At 33.8% G+C, this 20733-nt stretch overlaps 1 protein-coding gene across 4 annotated transcripts in view; it reads right to left on the bottom strand.

Annotated features, from left to right (window-relative positions):
* The window catches only part of LOC134531206 (muscle-specific protein 300 kDa), a 602384-nt gene that overhangs the window by 220297 nt on the left and 361354 nt on the right, over nt 1–20733 (bottom strand). For all 4 annotated transcript variants that reach the window (XM_063366862.1, XM_063366865.1, XM_063366863.1 and 1 more), the window contains exons 69-74: nt 17041–17307; nt 13562–13739; nt 9375–9667; nt 4108–4260; nt 1537–1698; nt 412–594 (exon numbers count right to left, since the gene is read on the bottom strand). In XM_063366862.1, the coding sequence (XP_063222932.1) occupies nt 412–594; nt 1537–1698; nt 4108–4260; nt 9375–9667; nt 13562–13739; nt 17041–17307 (1236 nt within the window). The remainder of the gene's footprint in view (nt 1–411; nt 595–1536; nt 1699–4107; nt 4261–9374; nt 9668–13561; nt 13740–17040; nt 17308–20733) is intronic.

Raw genomic sequence — 20733 nt, 5'->3', positions numbered from 1 at the left:
ATAATTTAGAATTATAAAACAATAGTTTATTTTCCTTCAAATAATATATATGTACAAATTGTTACTTTTATGCTCTGAGATACCATTACAGATGTTTAAACCGCATAGGCTTGTTTAGGTGGTTACCTAAGTGTCAAAATGCTACACGTACAGATGCCAATCAGCAGGAGCTCCTCTGGAGCGCTGATGGTGAGCGCAAGAAAGTACCGGAAATGCACTTCCTGCCAGGAGCCAACAAGCTTCAGAAAACCACTGACTTATATAGCTGCACCAGCAAGGAGTGAAAGAACACTAACCCGGATCAAGGTTAATAGGAATGTGACTCAAGGCTCCATATTCTTGTTGCTGTTGAGAGACTTGCTCGGGAGACACGTCAACCGTAATCAAATGGTGCTCTCCCACAGGACACACCTTGAGCTGGGCCGTGACGGAGGTCAGGTCCATGTTGAGCTGGTCCCAGCTGTTGTGCAGGCAGGCCATGTCCTCGCGCAGACAGTCCTGCTGCTCCGCGGGCGTGGTGTTGATGGCCTTGGTGAACACTTCCTGCAGCCGCGACATCAGGTGCTGGCCCTCCGTCATCCTCGTCGCCACCAGCTGCCACAACAGACACTGGCTCCGTCACACCCACAACCAGGGTCCGGGGGCAGATGATTCTATCCAACCCCCCTCCCTACAACTTTTCCAACCTCACATTTCAAATAAATAAACACTGTACATGTAATTGTGGCCAAAACTGTAAACGTGATCGGTGCGTATGGTGTTACTTGTAGGGTTTCATATGACTTCTATTAACAGAAGACTTGTAATCATCCTATCGGGGTAAGCCCAAGGATTCAAAAAAGTCTCGAAACTCAAGTCCCCCCTGGTGTCTGGACTCCCCCTTTCCCCCCTGGCCCGGCTACTCCTTGACAGTCTTGTCCACAACTGGTAACCTCTAATGCTTATTCTGCCCATTTCAGCTTTAATACCTAACATACGTACTCCTATTTGCTAAAGTAAGACATACACCTATGTTTTTTTTTCCTTCAGTGAGAATGTAAAATCGTAAAACATGCATTTAAATCATGTAAGATAACTAAAAACTTTTTCATGCAAAAAAGTATATTTGACAGTTTTTGTGGAGTTAAAAACCAACTGTTGTTAGACACTCTTTGCAACATTCAACAAAAAAATTCCAAAGTATTAAAATAAACAAAATTTAATTACCAAACTATTATTGCTAGGCATAACAATACTATTACAGGAGTATTACCTGTGTAATGTGCTGCACATTACGCTAGTAGTCTGAATCACATACTTAGATAGAGAATAAAAAAAATGCTATTATTCAGTAAATGACTTATCACTTCAAGTACTGAACAGTTTCATAATAATAGAAAATTACATTTTTATTTATCCCATCAAGTGCCCACAAGTAAATCATTCTATATATTGTTGTGATAGGTTTTGGTTTTCCCAAAAATATATTACACTGCTGACCTTTTCCTCCATAATTAATAACTAGCTAAACTAGACTGATATTCAAGCTGAACTCACTCTGATTGTTTCCAGCTTGTCCTTGGTGGTTGCCTCATCACTCACACCCTCACAGTCCTTCACTGTGCCATGAGCTCTCTTCAGCCACGAGTCAAATTCCTCTTTTGCTTTCACGAACTCTGTGTGGTCCGACAGGTTCTTCTCCACTCGCAAGACGAGCCCCTAAACATGCAGCCATTGTGATCATGACCACTAAGCTTTGTGATGAATTGAAATTTATGCAAAATAAAGTGATTATGAGATTAAAAGTTCAGAGAAAACACAAGATCTCTCACTAGTAATAAACCTTAAAACACTCTGATTAATTTTGTTTGCAACATTTTACTGCTTAGTAGACTGCCCTACCTACTAAGCTGGAATACTTCTCAATTGAGAAATTACAGAAAAGTTTGACTAGGCCAGCAATAAAGAAGAGTATATTATCACCTTTCGCAAACCAATGTGGGGTACAGCTATTACAGAATAGTGTCATTCTATTTAAATCCATTTTTTAAAATGTAAATACATTTACAAATGTAAATACACTATTATACATTTATATACCTATACATGAATTACAGAAAAAATAAAAATTGTACAAGAAAAGTTAGAATTTAACAAATGGGTAACACTTATTAAAATAGAGTCTACATTTCTGGATATGACATGAAATGAGATAATATTATAGAACATGTAAGGGTTTAACATTCTGCTGACATTCCTGTCATTACAGACTAATGAGCAGTGAAATGATGAGATAGAACAACGAAGTAATGCATCGGTAGGAACAAGAGTGCTACCTTTAAAAACCCACCAGCACATGGAAGTGGCTCTCACATTCCCAACTTGTGAAAGATCAGGATGAGAACTTTGACAACTAGATAGGAGGCGAGTGAGTTTACTATTCAATCTATGGCCCTACAATTGATTGGAGTGTCCTGAGAAATATTATTTTCTCAGTGTAACAATTGTACCATTTGCTTTTGGTAGAAATAAAATTTAATGATGGATTACGATAAAACTGTAATAACATTTAAAAGCATGTCAATACAACATATAACACTGAACTGTGCATTAATACATGACATAGCACCAAAAACATCTAAAGCTACATTTCATAAGCATTTTAACCAAACTTAACTTAAATCATGAAAATGTTATCTTTTAATATATTGAATTACAAAGTGACATCAAATTATCATGTTGTTTGTACCAAATTATATGAACCAAATGAAATGTAAAAAAATTAATTTTACTGAATTTATATTTACATTCCTGACATTGGCACATTTTTGAAACACAAAAATGCTTGCAAATTTATTTTCATTGTTCCGAGTAATTATGTCCTAGACCTTCATAAAAAAATTATTTTATTAAAATTGTATCATGTATCACAGTCAATATTACACTTTTCGTGAAGTAAATCATTTCCACATACCCGGGATTTATGAATTTCTGTGATTAACATATTTTTTTATTTGCACCGTCATTTTACTTATCTTACTAATGCATCACTTGCCCGCTTTATGAGAAAGCATTTCCCATAATTAGTCAAAGCACTACATTTACTAGCAAACCATTAGAAAAGTTTAGATCGAACAATGAAAGTTGATAACAAAAAGTGTTAAGTTTATTTATTATATGTTACTGCATGTTTCTTGTGGTCATATCCTGTTCGATTGCCATTGTAAACAACGTGCATTTTTTTGTTGCCATGTTGAACCAAACGATCATGATTCAAAACTTAGGTGACATGAACATGAAAATTAATGTCATTTTGATATCTCTCGCCTTTAACTTTAATGTATTATGCATGAAAATAAAGTTGTATAATGGGGTTTTTACATAAAAATAAAAACAGTGGATTACTGTGCCCGTATTAAAATAAGTTTTAAGCAACGTACTAAATACAATACCTTTAAATACAGCATATTAGTGAATATTTGGCAATATTCGTTTTAACTTGGCAGCATTGAATTTCCAAACATTGCATCTGAATAATTTTTCCTAAATGTAAACAATCGTGAAAATCATTGTGTTCGTTTAATGGAATTATTTCCAATAGAAATCTGAATTTAATTGAATGTGAATAAATTAATACTGTCCATAAATGAATTGTGTAAGAAAATCTCAAGATGAAAAGCAGACAGTTTGAGATGCTTCAACATTCACATATCTTATTCATAAACTAAAATTTTCATATTTAACTTTAAACAATTATGAATTACTGCAATATTTGATGGATTTATTGTTTTTTACCACATGAGATAGTAAAATTCTAGTTAATATAAAAAATGTAAGCATCTCTGACATTTTATTTACTGTGGTGTATATTTGCTTATTGATTCCCATTACTATTTTTTTAACACTTCCCTCGTTTTACATTTTCCTGGTTTTTATATATTTTTTCCTGGTCTCTTGAGATATGTGAAAACAAGGTTCTACTGTACTGAGAAACATTTAATGTTGGTTTAATTATACACTCTCTTTTATCAACAAACAGAGTCATACAAACAAACAAAATAAAATAAGATGATAAAATAGAGTGTGTAGCTATTGGCCATGTGCACGGCAGAGGCAGGGTCCAGTCACCTGCAAGGCGGTGAGGAGGTTGCTGTAGCTGGCCTGCAGCTGGACTGTCTGGTCCCGCACCCACGAGCACGCACTCTGCTCCATCAGGCTCTCGCAGCGGTCGTTCAACTCCTCCATCACCGCCTTCTGCTGGCCGGCCTCTTGCAGCAGGGCCTGCCCACACACCGCGCCTCTTGCACTACTACCGCACAACTAACTAACATGTCAATACCACTTCACTCACCAATAAGGCTTTCTAAAAACACACACCAAACAAAAGAAGAAATATTTAAATGGCAAACGAAAAAGGAAATCTTTCTCCATCTTTTTTTACAGCTATTATTTCAGTAATTTTATAGTTATAACATAATTCATAAGCAGTTTTGTAACACGTCCATTAAATGGCATTAAAAAATGAAAGGCTGTTCAAACACCAATCCCTTGTATGAGATAATAGCAGATATTCAGCTCTCAGTTAAGTCACACATTATCAGCACACGTATCGAAGGCAACAGGAAAAGAAGGTGCACAATTTTTTTTTAAATACATGATTAAAATATTTTTTTTTAGGCAAAATTTTTTCAAAACATTAAATAAAAATTTAGCCTAATTTATGAACGTGGCAGTTTTCATAGTACTACAGTTTATAAAAAATTACGTGCAATGCTACGAAAAGCCCCATGGGAAATGCATGTACTGTAGGGACCACGAAAGTAGCGAGCTGCATCCCATAGTTCCGAAAACAAACATTGCTGAGCACGGATCGGCAGAACGAAGCGGCGGCGGGGCGGCGCGCACGGAACTAGGCATGGCCCGGCTATATATTAGGCGTTATAAAAACATGCAGTGCAGTAATGAAAGCACAACATTTAATTGTGTATCTGTAATAAAGTAATGGCATTTTGTTACACTGAACACATATAAATAGACACTTGTAATTCTAACATGACGAGACTGTAAAAAAAATTTGACTATAGTTTCGAAATTCACCACAGTGAAGACGATGTTGGTTAGATCCGCAGCTCATGTAAGCCAAGAGTGGCAAAATTGCACCTCTTAGTTATGTGTAACGAGGTGATATGGAAACATTAAAAATTAAAATATTACCAGAGCTCTATAAGTCAAAGAATAAATACCAGTTCTTACAAAGGCTGAGCCAAACACGATGTACCACTGTCAGTATCACTATTTTCATCACTGTTGTCCATTACACTGTTACTTGTTGATGAAAGGAATTCGTCATCGTCACTGTTGTCATGTAAATTTATTAAGAACTGGTCCATTGCCATGTCTATGATGCAGTCCCTCTTACAGTATTCATCTTCTAATTTTTGAACATGATTGCAGTAGCCTACCCAGTCATCCTTTGTTACAGAGTTAACAGCATCCAGCGTGTGCGTCTGAAGTGCTTGCGCAGAGAACTCTCCCTCAGTATTACATTCCCGAATGCACCTCTTTATCTTTGCCCACGCTAATTCAATAGCGTTGAACTCACACATGTATGGTGGGAGTCGAATGACATGATGTCCTGAATTTTTTAAAAGTTGATCAACCCCAAATATTTTCTCCTTTGGTTTGTGTTTTTCTACTAGTTCCATCAACATACATTTCAGCATTTTTTCATCACACTCTACACTTCTGCGTTTTAGCCATTTAATAATTTCGTTTTTTGTACTGTATTTCGAAGGAGGCTTATCCCCTTGTTTGGAGTGATATGGCGCATTATCCATTACTACAGCAGAAGATGGCGGCAAGTTTGGTAGAACACGTTCGGACAGCCATTTTTCAAAATTAGCAGCTTTAATTTCCCCATGATAATCTCCAACTGTCGTACCTGACTTGTATATCAATAATCTCCCTGGGAGAAATCCACATTTTGAACCAATATTAGCCTCTTGGTTGCATTTCCTTTAGTTACTACTGTTACGTCATTTTTGCGTTGCCAACATTTCTGGAATGTGAGATTAGTATCCACCCACGACTCATCAAGGTAAAACACTTCCTTACCTTCAGACCTACACTGTCTAATTTGAGTGAGGTACTTGGAGCGCCACGTCACTATGTCAGCTCGTTCGATTAACAAATGCCGCCTGTCTTCGCACCGTTTCCAGACGAAGCCCATACTTTGCAATAATCTCTTGAGCGACGAAGGGCTCCACTGCCAACCTATCTTTTCCTTTAATACGGGAATCAATTTGCGTACTGTGGGGACAACTTTTTTAACCGCATAGAATTCCTGGATTGTCTCTCTTATGACACGTTTATCGAAGCTGTCGATCTCAATCTTGCGTTTTTTTTGTGGCCTGCACATAAAAAAATTATGCTGCAGCAATCTTAATAATAAAAAAAAAACATATGCACGTCTGATATATTTTGTAAAACTAACATAACCAATGATAAATACCCTTTGTTTAATATCACTAATGCACATTACACATGTTTAAAATGCATGGCTTACCTCTTTTTTCCTGGTGTTGTATGTGGTTCATTTGGCATTGCAATTTGTTTCTTTTGAATACGCATCACTGTTGCTTTGCTTACATCTGTATAATTTGCAGCACGTTCCGTTGCTTTGTGAATAGGAATCGAAAGGCATTTTTCACGAGCTTCTTGATTACACATTGATATTACTTTACTAATAATATCTCTCTCTTTGCTGTGAATCACTTTATTCTTTTCCTACGCTTTACATTCGCCTTCATTACTCGTCGCACACTACCTGCCAATATACTTCACACGGTTAGTAACGCAGGGAGACGGAATTTCCTATCGAATGACACTCCCTTCCTTTTCAACCCCTACTTCCCCTGCCGGCCTTGAACCACTCTTTCCCCTTCACCCCGCGCAGACAGCTTGCTACATTCCTGGCCCGAACAGTATGTTATATCTGTAAACTTACCTAGAGAAAAAGTACAACAGGCAGAAATCTTTGTTTAATTGTTGATTTAAATTATTAGTTTTATGTTTATTAGAAATATTAAAAATACTTTACTTATATTTTAACATTTTCAGGTAAATATAAAAAAAAATATTTCTTTTTGGTACTGGTTAACTATGAGTAAACAAAAATACAGAAGTTTTGAAACCAAATAAGTTTAAAACAATGTATCAAATAGCTTGCTTAGAATTTATGTTTAAGAATTAATATGTCATTCACCACAAGATTGATAAAAATGTAATATTTAAATTATTTTTTCGTAATTGTAAATGTAGTATGAGCTATTAGGTAATGCTTATGGTATCAGAGAATTGTTGGTGGTATCAGGTCATTGGGAATTGGTAGAGTCAAGATTTTGTGGTGTTATTTTAAGACAAATTTCGGTGTGAAGAAATAAAGATTTCGGTGTTATATGGTTTTATTTTTTTGCTCAAAATACCCACGGCAAAATTTTCTTGCTTTTATGTACGACATGCAAATTTATTAAAACAAATATTAATAAACACTAAAACCTCATGATCTAATTGCAATTAAGTTCATTTGCAAATTCATAGATAATTAAGTTCATTTGCAAATTCATAAATTCAAACTTTTAAATAACTACTAAAAATTTTACGACTTAATAACAATCACATACACTACAAAATTACACAATTAAGCACTTCCAAAGTTACTATTAAGACGGTTTTATTGAAATGCTATCATAGTAAAGTTTTCCGCATTTTCTGGACTGAGACGTTGTCTTCTGTCACTAACTACCATTGAGTACCTGGAAAATGAACGTTCTGCATCAACATTTTATGTTGGGAACCAGATTACCCTTAAACTGGCTTGAGAAAATTCACTGTAGTCCCCTTTAAGGGAGCAAAGTACCTTTGCAACATCAATTTGGCTTGTTTCTGGCAATGAAAGTTCATCCTCAATTAGTTTTTTGAAAGCAACATAGCCATATATAAATGTATCAATGGGAAGATGGGAAACAGAAGGCAAGTTATGCAGAGACTTCTGTAGGTTTGCATCTTCTATGCTAACCCTACTCACATGTCTTGGGTTGAACAGCAAATTAATGGCATTAAAGACTCTTAAGACAAGGATGTCGTTTAACAGATGAGTTTTGCCTCAAACGCTTATGTTTCTCACTCGCGACATGTTTCACAAGCGTATCGCGTCTCTCGTAGTCTAGCCTGCAGTTACAGAATTTGCACATTAAAATTTTATCACTGAAATAAAATCCTTCGCTGGAAAATTCTTTCGATCGGTCACTGGCAGAAACCTTCGTTTTAGGCATTATCAAAAAATTTTTAATCACATAGGAAGAATTTAACCTCTTAATACGTAAAAACTTGCCGTGCTGGAAAGATCAAAACAATGGAGAACAGATGCGAATACAAACGCATACAGAATACCAACATACGTACGTGAAAATAAATACCGACATAAACATGTACTATTTATTATTTACAATCGTTACGTTAAGCAGGGTTAATATTATTTTCGTACCCTACGTAATTTATTTTAAATAAACAGTAAAAGCAATGCGCTTTAGTGTGTAATATTTTAATGATTAAAAACGTAATCTTAGAAAAAACATATTTTGGACGTTTGTTATTTTTGTATTTACAGAAAGTGAACGGCGGCCATTGTATCATAGTTATCAACATCTTAAAATATTATGGTACACAAGATTACTGTTTAATGAAAATATTACGTTAATTCCGAGACTTCATTTTAAAATCTATAATGAATCACCGTCGCATATAATATATATGGCTGCTAGTTACTGTCAGAAATATTTGATTGTGCTGAAGATAGTGAATTGTCCTTACAGAATGGATAAAAAAACGTAAATAATCACGATAGACGAAATTTCGTGACATATCGCGGATTTCGCACGTTTTATTTCGTGTTTTCAAGCGGTTTTCGGTGTTATTTCGTTTTATCGCGCATTACCATATAATCGTGCCTCTAGGAATTGGTATGGGAAATTGAGGTAATGGGACAGTCCTAAAAAAATTTAAAATAAGTTATTTAAATAACAAAAACATTTAAAATATAATAGAATGATGATATATAATCCAAAAACATGAAATTTCAATAACATATGCTTATTTCATTTTTCATTACAAATTGAAAGTATGACCAGTATTTGTACATTTCTCCATGCATTTTTCTTTTGATCATTATTTTAGTAGCATAATCCATTCTTATACTATTTGTCATACAAAGTAAAAATTTACATTATTTCAAAAAGAAGTAATGCTGATACAGCTATCATAAAACTGATCCATAAAACAATTAACTAGGATAAAATTATTTGCCTGACTGTCTAAGGAGCTTAGAGCACACTTACTCTGCATCTCTGAAGGTCATCAGGACTCTTCTTATCATCTGCTAACTCGGAGTCCACCTTCTCCTGGAAGGACGCCAGCCAGGACTTCATGCGGCCAGCAGTGTCGGCGTAGTCGTTCCAAGAGGAGATGCACTTGGCCAGGACCTTCTGAGTGTCCTTCAGCATGACACACAGTCCCTCCCAGTCGGCCTTCAGCTGCTGTGTCTCCTGCCGCAAGCTGTCCTGCCCCTCGGTGCCGGTCGTCTTCAGGACGGTGCCGCTGAGAGCCACGGTCCTCTCCACCAACTGCTCGCCTGCCACACACGCATGAACACCATCGGGTGCCAATCAAACGAGGTTACAACATTATCCAATACTACAGGTACAATTCATGCTCAGTGCCGATTAATTTGAACCGCTCATGCACAGAATCTATACTAATAATAAAAGTATGGGAGGTAAAAAGTCTGCACATTGGAAAAAATAAAAATATATAAATTGAAAATGTCAACTAGTATTATTAAGAACTCAAAAATATATTTAAAAAAAAAGATTTGTCTGTTTGTCTGTCTGTTTGTTTGTCTGTTTGATCTGGCATCACTTAAAAATCACTTAACGAATTTTGATAAATTTGTTATAAAGTAAGGTCTTTGGCTAACTTAAACACTAGGCTATAAATAATGAAAGATTTCCACACCTAAGGAGGTTAAAAAGAGGTAAATATGGTTTAGAGTTAATTACGCATATCTCAGAAGATAACCTAGTATAAGTAATAAACTATACTGAGTAAGAATAATGAACATACTAAAATAAATAACCACAATTTTACCATTTTTCAAAATATTAAACCTCTTAAAGGTGAAAAAGGGAAAAATATGGTTTTAATATAATTAATTATTTCCGAATCTAATCAAGCATAATAATAGTTATTGGATGCTAATTATAAACATATGAAAACTACCAACTACAATTTTACAATTTTCTGAAATTCAACCCTAAGGGGTTAGAAATAAAAATAAATATGGTTTTAAGATAAGTTATTATTTCTCCGATACTAATCAATCATAAGAAAAGATATAAAGTACCATTAATACACATACAAAAACTACCAAAAACAATTTTACTACATTGCGAAATCAACCCCTAAGAGTGGAAAAGGGGGGAAATATGTTTTTAAAATAATGAATTGTATCTGCGAAGTTACTCGCGCTTTAAAAAAAATATAGGTTACAAAAAATAATTATTTGAAAACTACTCACAACAACTTTACAATTTTGCAAATTTCTACCTCCAAGGGGTAAAAATGGGGTTACATGGTTTTAAGTAAGCTATTATACCTAGTAAACTAATCCAGCATAAGAATAGATATTGGGTACCAATAATAAAATTACAATAACTACCAACCACAATTTATTTGCGAAATGCAACCCCTAAGGGGCGTAAAAGTGGTAAGTATGATTTTAAAAAAAAACCTAACCTTTCTGAATCAATTAGAACCAGAGGTCAGAAACTAAGAAGAAACAAATTACATGTAGAGTGCAGTATTGTATTTATTTAATTCATGGAAATTTGTATTTTAAGGGTAAAAGAAAACAGGTAAGTTTAAATTTATTTAAAGAAATTGCATATCCAAAACAAATTAAATAGGAAGTAAATTATTTGGTAAGAATAAAAATAATAAACCAAACATTATTTGGTTTTAAGAAAAAAAATGCATACTTCCAAAACTATTATATCTAAATTCTAAAGGTTAAAAATTAATAATGAACAAGCAAAAAAGAAAAACCTTTTTCTTTGCATTTTTATGGAACTCACAATTTAAGGGGGTGAAACGGGAGTAAATTTGTTTCATCATAAAAAAAATCATATCTCCATAACAAATAAAGCTGGTTGTAAGAAACTGAACATGAATAACTGAAATAATTAATTAAAAGGGTGAATTTACCTTTTTTTTTTTTTTTAAATTCTACCCCAAGGGAGTGAAACAGGAGTACATTAGTTTTAATATTCATAAATAATATATCCAAGCAAATTAACCTTGAGGTAAGAAACAGAGCAAAAATAACATACATTATATGATTTAAAAGCATGTTTTTTATCTACTAAAACAAAACTGACTGCCTTTTCACACCTTTGCAGTTAAATATAGAAAAATGGTAAAGGTAAATGTTATGATGGCATAATTAGAGCTATGCCAATATGAATTGGCAGAAGCCCATTATGTTGATATTTTGTTTATCCTGCATTTCTGCCGACTCACAATATGCTTGTTAATTTTAGGCAGATATTTATGAAAAATGAAAGTGTCGTAACCTAAAAATGCATCAGTACCCTTTTCACTTTTCGTACAACTACATACTTTGAACTTGCATAATTTCTTATCTTCGTCTGCCAGTCGTACAAATCAAACTTAAACATCCTGTTTTTTAGTAACCTTATGACTATATCACCAGTACAGTAAAGTTAGATAAGAACAAAAACTAGCTTTATTTAGAGCATGGCTACCACTACAAACAATTGTAAATACTAACTGCTTGAAATGCAAAGAAATGTTCGTAATATAGTGATGGAGACATTTTTCAATTAACTTACCTCAAACTTTTAAAATTTAATTAAAAAAAAAATGTAGTAATATAGAGCTTCATACAATAAAAATTGCTTTTACTGTTTCCCATTCAAAGTGACCACATGAAACGGATTTCCGTATAAATGTTTGGTACCGTGAATTTTTGCCGCCGCACACGGTAAGCTGGTATAGAAATTTCTGTTCTAGAATTGTACACATTTACAAAGTTTCACAATCTTGCACATTTATAATTCTTTTTTTAAACTTTGTATTTTGTGAAACAATATATTTAATAGTTACACATTATTAATATATGTATTAAATAATTAAATTTTCCAGCCTCCATTGGTAAATTCATGTTCAGTTAAGCAAATAACGGGTCGTCAACAAACAAATAAAAACACACTAAAAATACGTGTTAAATGGAGAATGTTTGTTTAGTGACTAGACGAATCACAATTATGCAGTCGCGAAATCAGTTTAAGAGATGTTAATGCAAATAAATTATTTCTGTATGACAGTAACTGTCTTTCTGCTGCTGTGTTTACCTGCTATTAGAGTTCCATCTGAGAGACTTTTCAGCACATGTGTTATTTTTTTATGGCACTAAAATAAATTCTTTGAAAAATTAAGAATATTTTCTTAATAAAAAAAAATAGGAATTCTGTAATAGGTGCTAGTTTAGTTAAATGTTTTCTATAATGAGCCAATGTATGGTTATGTAAATTATGTTGAATTGTTTATTGTAAATGTTTAATGAAAGCAAACTTTGGGCAAAGCACTCACTTTTTTTTGTATTTATATTAATGCTGGTTCAAAAAAAATCCCAATCAGTTCATATTAAGTTAACATACTATTTAATTAACTTTTGTCTATGCAAACTAAAATACATGTGCATTTTCATTGCATGCTTTACTTAGATTGAGACATTTTGGGTTATTTAGTAAATTTATACAAATCTTTTAACCAAAATGAGTTTTCCCCTGTATCGGCTTGGAGGCATAATCTTAATTAAAATCAAATTGGAAAATATTTTACATTATTTGTTTTTAATTTTGCTACATTATGAAATGAAAAATAGGTGTAATTCAACCAAAGTAAAATAAATTCTCAAACACACTAAAATGGGAGTTATAAAATCAGTTACTTGGACTATGCTAAAAATTAAAAAGGCTTACGCATAACCCCTTTAGAAAATATCATTCAGTAAAACTAACAGACATATCCTACAGTAAATCAACAAACTTTTCCCCCAATACATAAGATCATTAACAAAACATAGTGTTTCTTCTAACCAAATCTATCAGCATTAAGTTATAACAATGAATAATAAACTGAAATAGCAAACCATTGTCAGTTTTAGGGTTTACAAAGTAATGTCATATTAGATAAAATAATGAGGAATAATAATTATATGTAGTTAATTTTTAATTTTAACTTTATAATATATTTAACTTCTAAATGAAGATGCCATTAATAATAAATTGAAAATTGTTAATTTATAATATTATGAATGTATAGTAATGTAAGTTTATGATATGTATTAACTTATAACATACAAGTGCATTAAAAACGTACACAGTAATTTATTTTCTAATGGAATGGTAAATATTGTGCTCACATGGGAGCTAGCAAGGCGTACCTCGAGGCATGTTGGCAGCGATGGCAGCGACCCGGGCCTCCTTGTCGACGGTCGCCTCCTTCTCCCCGTGAGAGTCCCCACACTGCTGGATCTCTATCCTGGTCTTGCGCACCCAGTCCGCGGCATCCAGGGACGCCTGCTTGTACTCCTCGTGCTCCCGCACCTGCTCCTCCAGGGTCTGTCGACAGTCACACACTTCTTACCTTTCATCTTTTCTAAAATGCATTTTTTTTTTTTCAAAACAAAATTGAAAAAAATTTTAAATTTTGCAAGATAGAAGTGAGCCTGGCCCCATATCAAGTTTAAATAAAACATTTTCAACATGATCTCCTAAATGTAATATCAAACAGGTTTGAAAATTATTAATTTGTCAACTTACAGCAATTTATTGCTTAATAATTTAATATTGTCAATGTACAAATCAATTCTAAAATTGATTGTTTTTAAGTTTTTATAGAATAAATAAGAAAATGTAATAAGAGAATTACATAATTAGATCTAATATGCAAAAAAATATTCAGACCCTACATAGTAACTAAGATTTAAAAATACAGTAAAAACTTGTAACATTGTAGGACCTCTGCCCTCCCCAGCTTTTATAAGTAGTTTTGAGAAGAATAAATATTATGCTTTTGTCATTCAGATGGATCAGGTGATTATAGGTTCAGGATCATAGTGACATAGTTTCCCATACCTATATTTTATCATTCGTAATATTCTTGTAAGTAATTTTTATATTTCATTATTTTTTTTAAACAGCCTTTGAACCATGTTTTTACTAATTTTCACACGGTTGGCTGGGTTACTATTTGTGTAAGTGTAATATTCAATATTTTAACACATTTAAATCTTCTTTTTATAGCTAAAGAAAAAAAAAGGTAAAACAAAGAAAAATAAATATAGAAAAAAAGAAAGAAAGATATGCTATGCTATGCTGAGGTGTCGAAATAATAGACAATATCTATTGATATCCTTTGTTAGAGAGAGACAGAGATGTTCTCCAGGACCATGGTAAAGTTCTCTGACCGGAAAATCATATGAAAGTAGTTTTAAGAATATTTTTTGCAGCCAATAGGAAGGCACCTTTTCGGGGAAGTCTCCAATTGGTAGTAACTTTTTTGTGTGCTTTTTGTAATGTCCTTTGTCTCGCCAGTTGTTGTTCGAGTGTTGCACTGAGAGGTCATAACAGTTTATGTGACTAGAGACATATAAGTTCACGTCTGGATGCCGGGGGCCATGCCGCTGTTAACTTAAACTATTTTTTATTTTTATTTTTCATCTTTCAGATTTCACAAACTATAAATTAAGCCCCAGACTAGCGGAGCAAGTCCGCGTAGTCTATGGGTCCCCCGAAACATTAAGGTACAGGACTAGGAGTAGCGATCTGCGAAAGTGAAGTGTTTTCTGTGGGACCTATTTAGTAAAGCACATAAAAGTTTTTTTTCGTGAGAAGGATAAAAGTACAAATTAATTTCAAAACTTTTATTTAAATTCAACTAGCAACAGTTTCAGAACATTTAATAATAATTAACATAATTTTACATTACAAAACGTGCAACTCCAGAGGAGATACTTAAGTGTTTTCTGTATGTGTAAGGAGCAGTCGTCGTCTTAGCATGGCCCGATTGTGACTTGTTACAAGCTTTTTAATGCTGCTCATTCAGGACCATGGCCATGCTGGATCAGTAAATTTGCCAGATTATGAAACATCAACATAGTTTAAAAAGGAACACCAAAGAAAAATTAATAAATAATCCGCAAAGATAATGTGCATGTGATACATGAGCATAATAATAAAGCATTTAAAAACACACTGTTAAAATAAATATGATTATTGAGTAGTTTCTCATGATAATATATCAGACATTTTTCATTGAAACATTAATTTATTTAAACAGTGTAATATTCCAAAAAAATCAGAACTTGAGAAGGGAATAAAAGTCTGTCATTGCCAAAGAAAGTAAAAACATTAAGTCGCATCTAAATTTAAACTAGGGCTCAAAGGAAAGTAAATTTTCAGTGGCTGATTGCCTGGAAAATAATAAGTTTTACTTTTAAAACATATCATTTTGTTAGTGACTTGTCTTCCGAACAAAGTTTTGCCATAGGCGGTAATATTTTATGTCTCATTATTGCGAAAACATGTTATTTTCGTAACCAAGTAAAATGTAAGGTTTAGAGATGTGCAGGCAAAGTTTATTTTCTGTGGCTTCTTACATATTTTAATGGAGATAAATATTAATTTTAGTTTATAGCTTATGACCACAAAAGGTATAATAAAGATGCACATGTACAAAATAATTATAAAACATAGTGTGTCCAAACATCATTATGAGCACAACAGCAATGTATTTTGACCACGCCTCGCGCAGTTATCTGTAACTTGAGTAACTTTACGTGTGTGAATGAAGAGATAAGTAAGGTAAGCCAGTAAGACTGACCACACTACTAGCATGGTGAAAAGATGGGCGACTGTACACAAAGAAGTAAACTGTGCGCTGACCTGCCATCAAGGCAGCCGGCAGCATAAGTAGTGTTACTTGAGTCATTCTAATACTCTTACACTGCAGTTTTTTATTTCATTTATTTTTCAATTCACTTTTTTCAAACATACTGGAGCATACAACCTTACAATACATCGCAGCTAACAAGCAAAAATACTTTCAATTAATTATCACACTATTTCAATAATTTAAAATGGGATTTCAAATGTCTGAATCTACAGAAAAATGAACAGCAGCGGCATGATTACAGAATGTGCCCAACCAAAAAATGCCAGATAAGATAGCAACAACTGTATTTAAATAAATCAATGTAACGCAACTAAATTGTCAATACTGTACATGTGATATACACATTATATATCTGAATAAATGATGAATTGCATTTTTTTCTTATATCCGAAGTTACTGGCATTATTTCAGTGAAACTGTGTTAGCCAGGATCCAAAACTGATAACGTCATGCTGGTGCACCATTACATATACCTAGCCCTATGACCAGAGATCCCAAACTTTCAAGAAAGGGAATTAGTGATACGTGAAGGTGGTCAGTAGAAACATTATCAAAAATACTATCGAACACTATCCTAAAACATCATCAAAACTGTGTTTCCCATACTACAGAAAATTTGCACAATTCTTGGTTAAACACTATAATATACTAATTATCTTGAAATCGGCAGAAAAATACTAGTTATGGAACAATTAGAAGACACAATACACGTCTCCATTGAGTGAGGCACTAGAGAATCAACTTTCCTTCTCAATGAATCACAAAACAAAGATTTATGAGCACGAATAAAATGGGAGGCTATTTCTAAACAACTCATTGAAGCTACAAGCAAGACTGTTATCGACATGTACAAAATTTAAAATAGTTGCCAAAAATAATCTTAAAAAGTGATTTCTGAAGTAGCATTCGTAAAAGCGTAACTATGAAGAAACAACATCCAACACGACTGGCGATGCGTGGACTCACGGCAATGTTCTGGATGACGGAGAACTTGAGGTGCTTGTATTTGTCCAGGCTGGCCTGGAAGGGGGCGGCGGGGATGGTGGGGTTGTCGGCCAGGCGCGACATGAGGCGCTCCACCATCTCGCTGTGGCTGAGGATGTCGCGCTGCACGGAGCGCAACTTCTCCAGAGTGGCCCGCTTCTCGCTCAGGTCGTTGAGGTGCTCCTGGGCTCCGTCGGGCCGTACCTTCTGCTCCAGTTCCTCCAGCCAGTCTGCCAGCACTTTGTGGGCCTAGAGACCGTCACAAACACACATTGTTGTTGCACCTTTTGCAGCTTATGAATTATTATGCTTACAGTTACTAGAATGGCTTATAGCTCAGAAAGTTTTGCTCTAAAAGAAAAACTGTGAAAATATTTTCCTATTCGGCAATATAAGTTTGCATTACTGGGAATCTTTTCATGATTTTTTGAATTCTGTACTCATGCCCTTTCGAAAATCTTTATTTTCATTTTTTAAATATGCTTATATCTTTAAAGTTTAAAATTTCATTAAAAAACTGTTGCTAATTTTTGTCTTTTATGTACAAAATATATGATTGTTTGCCTGAAAGTTTTCTTGGCAAAAATGTTTTTTTGTAGTTACACCCTTTTGAATTTTTATATTATATTATTCTTTCGTGGCCAATTTCTTGCTGCTAAAATTATCTGTAAATAGCACAGATGTATCTAAATTTATATGTTTATATAACAAAAATAATTTTCATTTGCACAATTTTAAAATGAATTTAATTTTCAATAAAATTTTGTGTATATAAAATTCATGTGTTTGTTTATATTCATCATTTTTCAATGGGCACCTCAGGTCCCTTACATTCTCCTAGTTAAATACATACAGATCAGTGTTTTATGAAAATTTGAAAATTCAAAATGTTTTAAAAATTCAAAATCTATTTACCATTATACAAAACTTAAATAGCAAAAACTTTTTTAAAATAATTGAGTGTGTTATAAAGCCAAACATATCGAAACTAAAGTTTAATGTAAACAGTCATTGATGTAAGAAACTGTTACTATAGTACTTTTATTTTGAAAAATTATCGTTTCTATGGGCTATGACAAGGCAAATAGTTAGGAAAATTGATGACACTTCAGTTTTGTTCTGATTCTTTATTTAATTTAAACAATTATGAAAGAAATCATCCAAATTAGAAAAGACATCATTCAAAACTTAAAATGAGTAAAATAGTTTTAAGAATAAATAATATGTGTGGAAGAAAAATTCAAAAATGCAAACACTAGCACCTGTGTAATAGACCACATTGTTTTTATCTACGGAAGCTATCAAAGACATGTTTGATTGTTTGTATCTGCCTTCAGGTACAATGCTTTGGGAATATTTTGTTTAGCACTTTAGGGAAAAGTAATTATGCTAAACTTACTTTTAAAAATAAAAATATTTTGAGTTGAGTGTGTCTTCAAAAGTTTCTATTTTTTTATTCTCAAATATAATTTTATTCCTGACTCAAAATCTATATCCGGATTTGAGGCAATCTTTTGGAAATGAATGAAAGGAAAAGTGTATTTGACTCATCACTAATTTGTAGGCCTGTACGAATATTTCAATTTTCAAATACGAATACGAATAATATACTATTCGTATTCAATTCAACCTCAAATATTAACACTTCGAAATAAGAAATATTTGTTTGCTTACAAATATTTAATGTAGCTTACCTTGTAAGGTTATTTTATAACCACGTTCATTGTTGAGGTTAAGTCATGTGTGTGTTATAATTGATCTTTTAATGGGATTTCATAATCAAAAACATAAACAATTAGCGACATTTTAAGCATGCTACAAAGTATTTAAAGTTTTTTTTTTCCACGACTGTCTCGATTAACAGTAACAGAAACATTGCGTGAAAGATTCAAAACATGACATATGTATTTGATGATTTCAAACTTGAAAAAAAATTTTGAATTCATTTTATCACATACATTGAAAAAATAAATAAACACCAACAACCATGGACTACAACACTACAAAACGACGTACAAATGGATAGTCACAATCAATCCAACACCATGTTTACTTGCTGTTTCAGAAAGAACCGTGAAGCGCGCCAGGTTCGGAGCTGGCTGGCGGCCTCGCATGGCCACTGATGTAAAGCATGCCAGGCGTGCTTGGCCGGATAACAAAGGTCCTCGCTACCAACCCCTCTCCGCTCCCTGCGCACCGTCCCGCCTCGGACTATTGTCACCTTTAGCGGCCTGGGAATCCCGGGCTTACAGAGGTCACCACGAGGAGTGGCGTGAATAAACATCACTGTTCTGGGTGTTTCAGGCGTCAGGTCGGCCCGGGATGACGCAACACGTCACAGCTGCTCTGCCACAGGTATATAAGCAACGACGCCGGCCTCCACCAGAGTACCGAGCGAGTCCCGCGAGTGAAGGGAAGTGCGACATCGGCGAAGAGGGTGAAACTCCCTCCTGAGTGGTGCGACGAGGAGCGACGGAACCGTGCGAGTGTGACTGAGTGGTGCGAGGCTGTGTGTGTGAGGACAAGCGCGTGGTAAGGGGCGAATCACTGTTGAGCTTAGCTCCAGTGAGGAGTGCGAACTGTGGAACTTGACAGATATTTTTAAGTGCAAGTGATTGGTGATCAGACAGTTTTAAGTTCAATTGTTTATGAGTAATGTAAATATTAATTATTAATAAATCTTTATTGGGCTATCCCTTATGAACCCAGTTCTCTCTACATAAGTTCGGAACAGTATCTATGACGAAATAGACATTGCGACTCTAAAATAATAAAAAATGTAAATAATGATTTTGGTTTCCAGATGAAATTGGCAGAAATTTTGTTTATAATATTGCTGAACTTAAAATACAATTTACCTGGTTGCCATTAACTACGAAAACGTGTGAATAACTAGGGTTTAAGTATGTCAATACTAGCTCATTTAATCGCTAATTTGGAAATAAAGCAATTTAAAAGAGATTCACCTTTTTCCGTGAATTGAATTGCATTAAATTTCATGGTATTTTGCGGTCCGCAAAAGTTTTCTGGATCAATATGTATAGTAGAAGGTGCTGGAAAATAGGGTGAATAGGAAGTGAAATGAAAGGTTGGCTGTTTAGGTTAGTTTAATTTTGGTGAGTTGCATAAAAAAATTTTTACTTTATTTAATACTTTAAAATTTTTTACAAACATTTTACATGTAATTATTGTAGCTGGGTTAACCTAACCAACCTTTCACTTTAGTAATATTTGTTTTGTTTCCCTGTGTATTTGTTAAATGATGCGAAAAAATTTTTTTAGTGGGATTCTAATTCTCATTCATATTATTTGAATTTCATATTCGTGTTCGAGAATAATTTGGTATTCATATTTGATTCCAACTAAAAAACTGATATTCGCACAGGCCTACTAGTTAGTAAAACAAAATAGTCATGTTTTACGGACAAAATAGTTCAGTCAACAAACATGTGCTTGCTCTTTGAGGTCTATGATTTACATCTTGGATCGCATGTATCATGAATTAGGTATAATGAAACACACACAAATTGGTTTGTAATCATCAAATATGGTATATTTTTTGGTAGTGTAGGTTAAGTGAGTGTTCATAAAAAACCTGCTGATTAAATAGGTAGTAATTAAAATTTTTAAACGCAAATGTTATCTCTCACAATGAATATAACTTTGTCACAAAAC

Source organism: Bacillus rossius, chromosome 3 (assembly GCF_032445375.1).
Source record: "Bacillus rossius redtenbacheri isolate Brsri chromosome 3, Brsri_v3, whole genome shotgun sequence".
Taxonomy (NCBI): domain Eukaryota; kingdom Metazoa; phylum Arthropoda; class Insecta; order Phasmatodea; family Bacillidae; genus Bacillus; species Bacillus rossius.
This window is presented reverse-complemented; position numbering and strand designations above follow the sequence as displayed.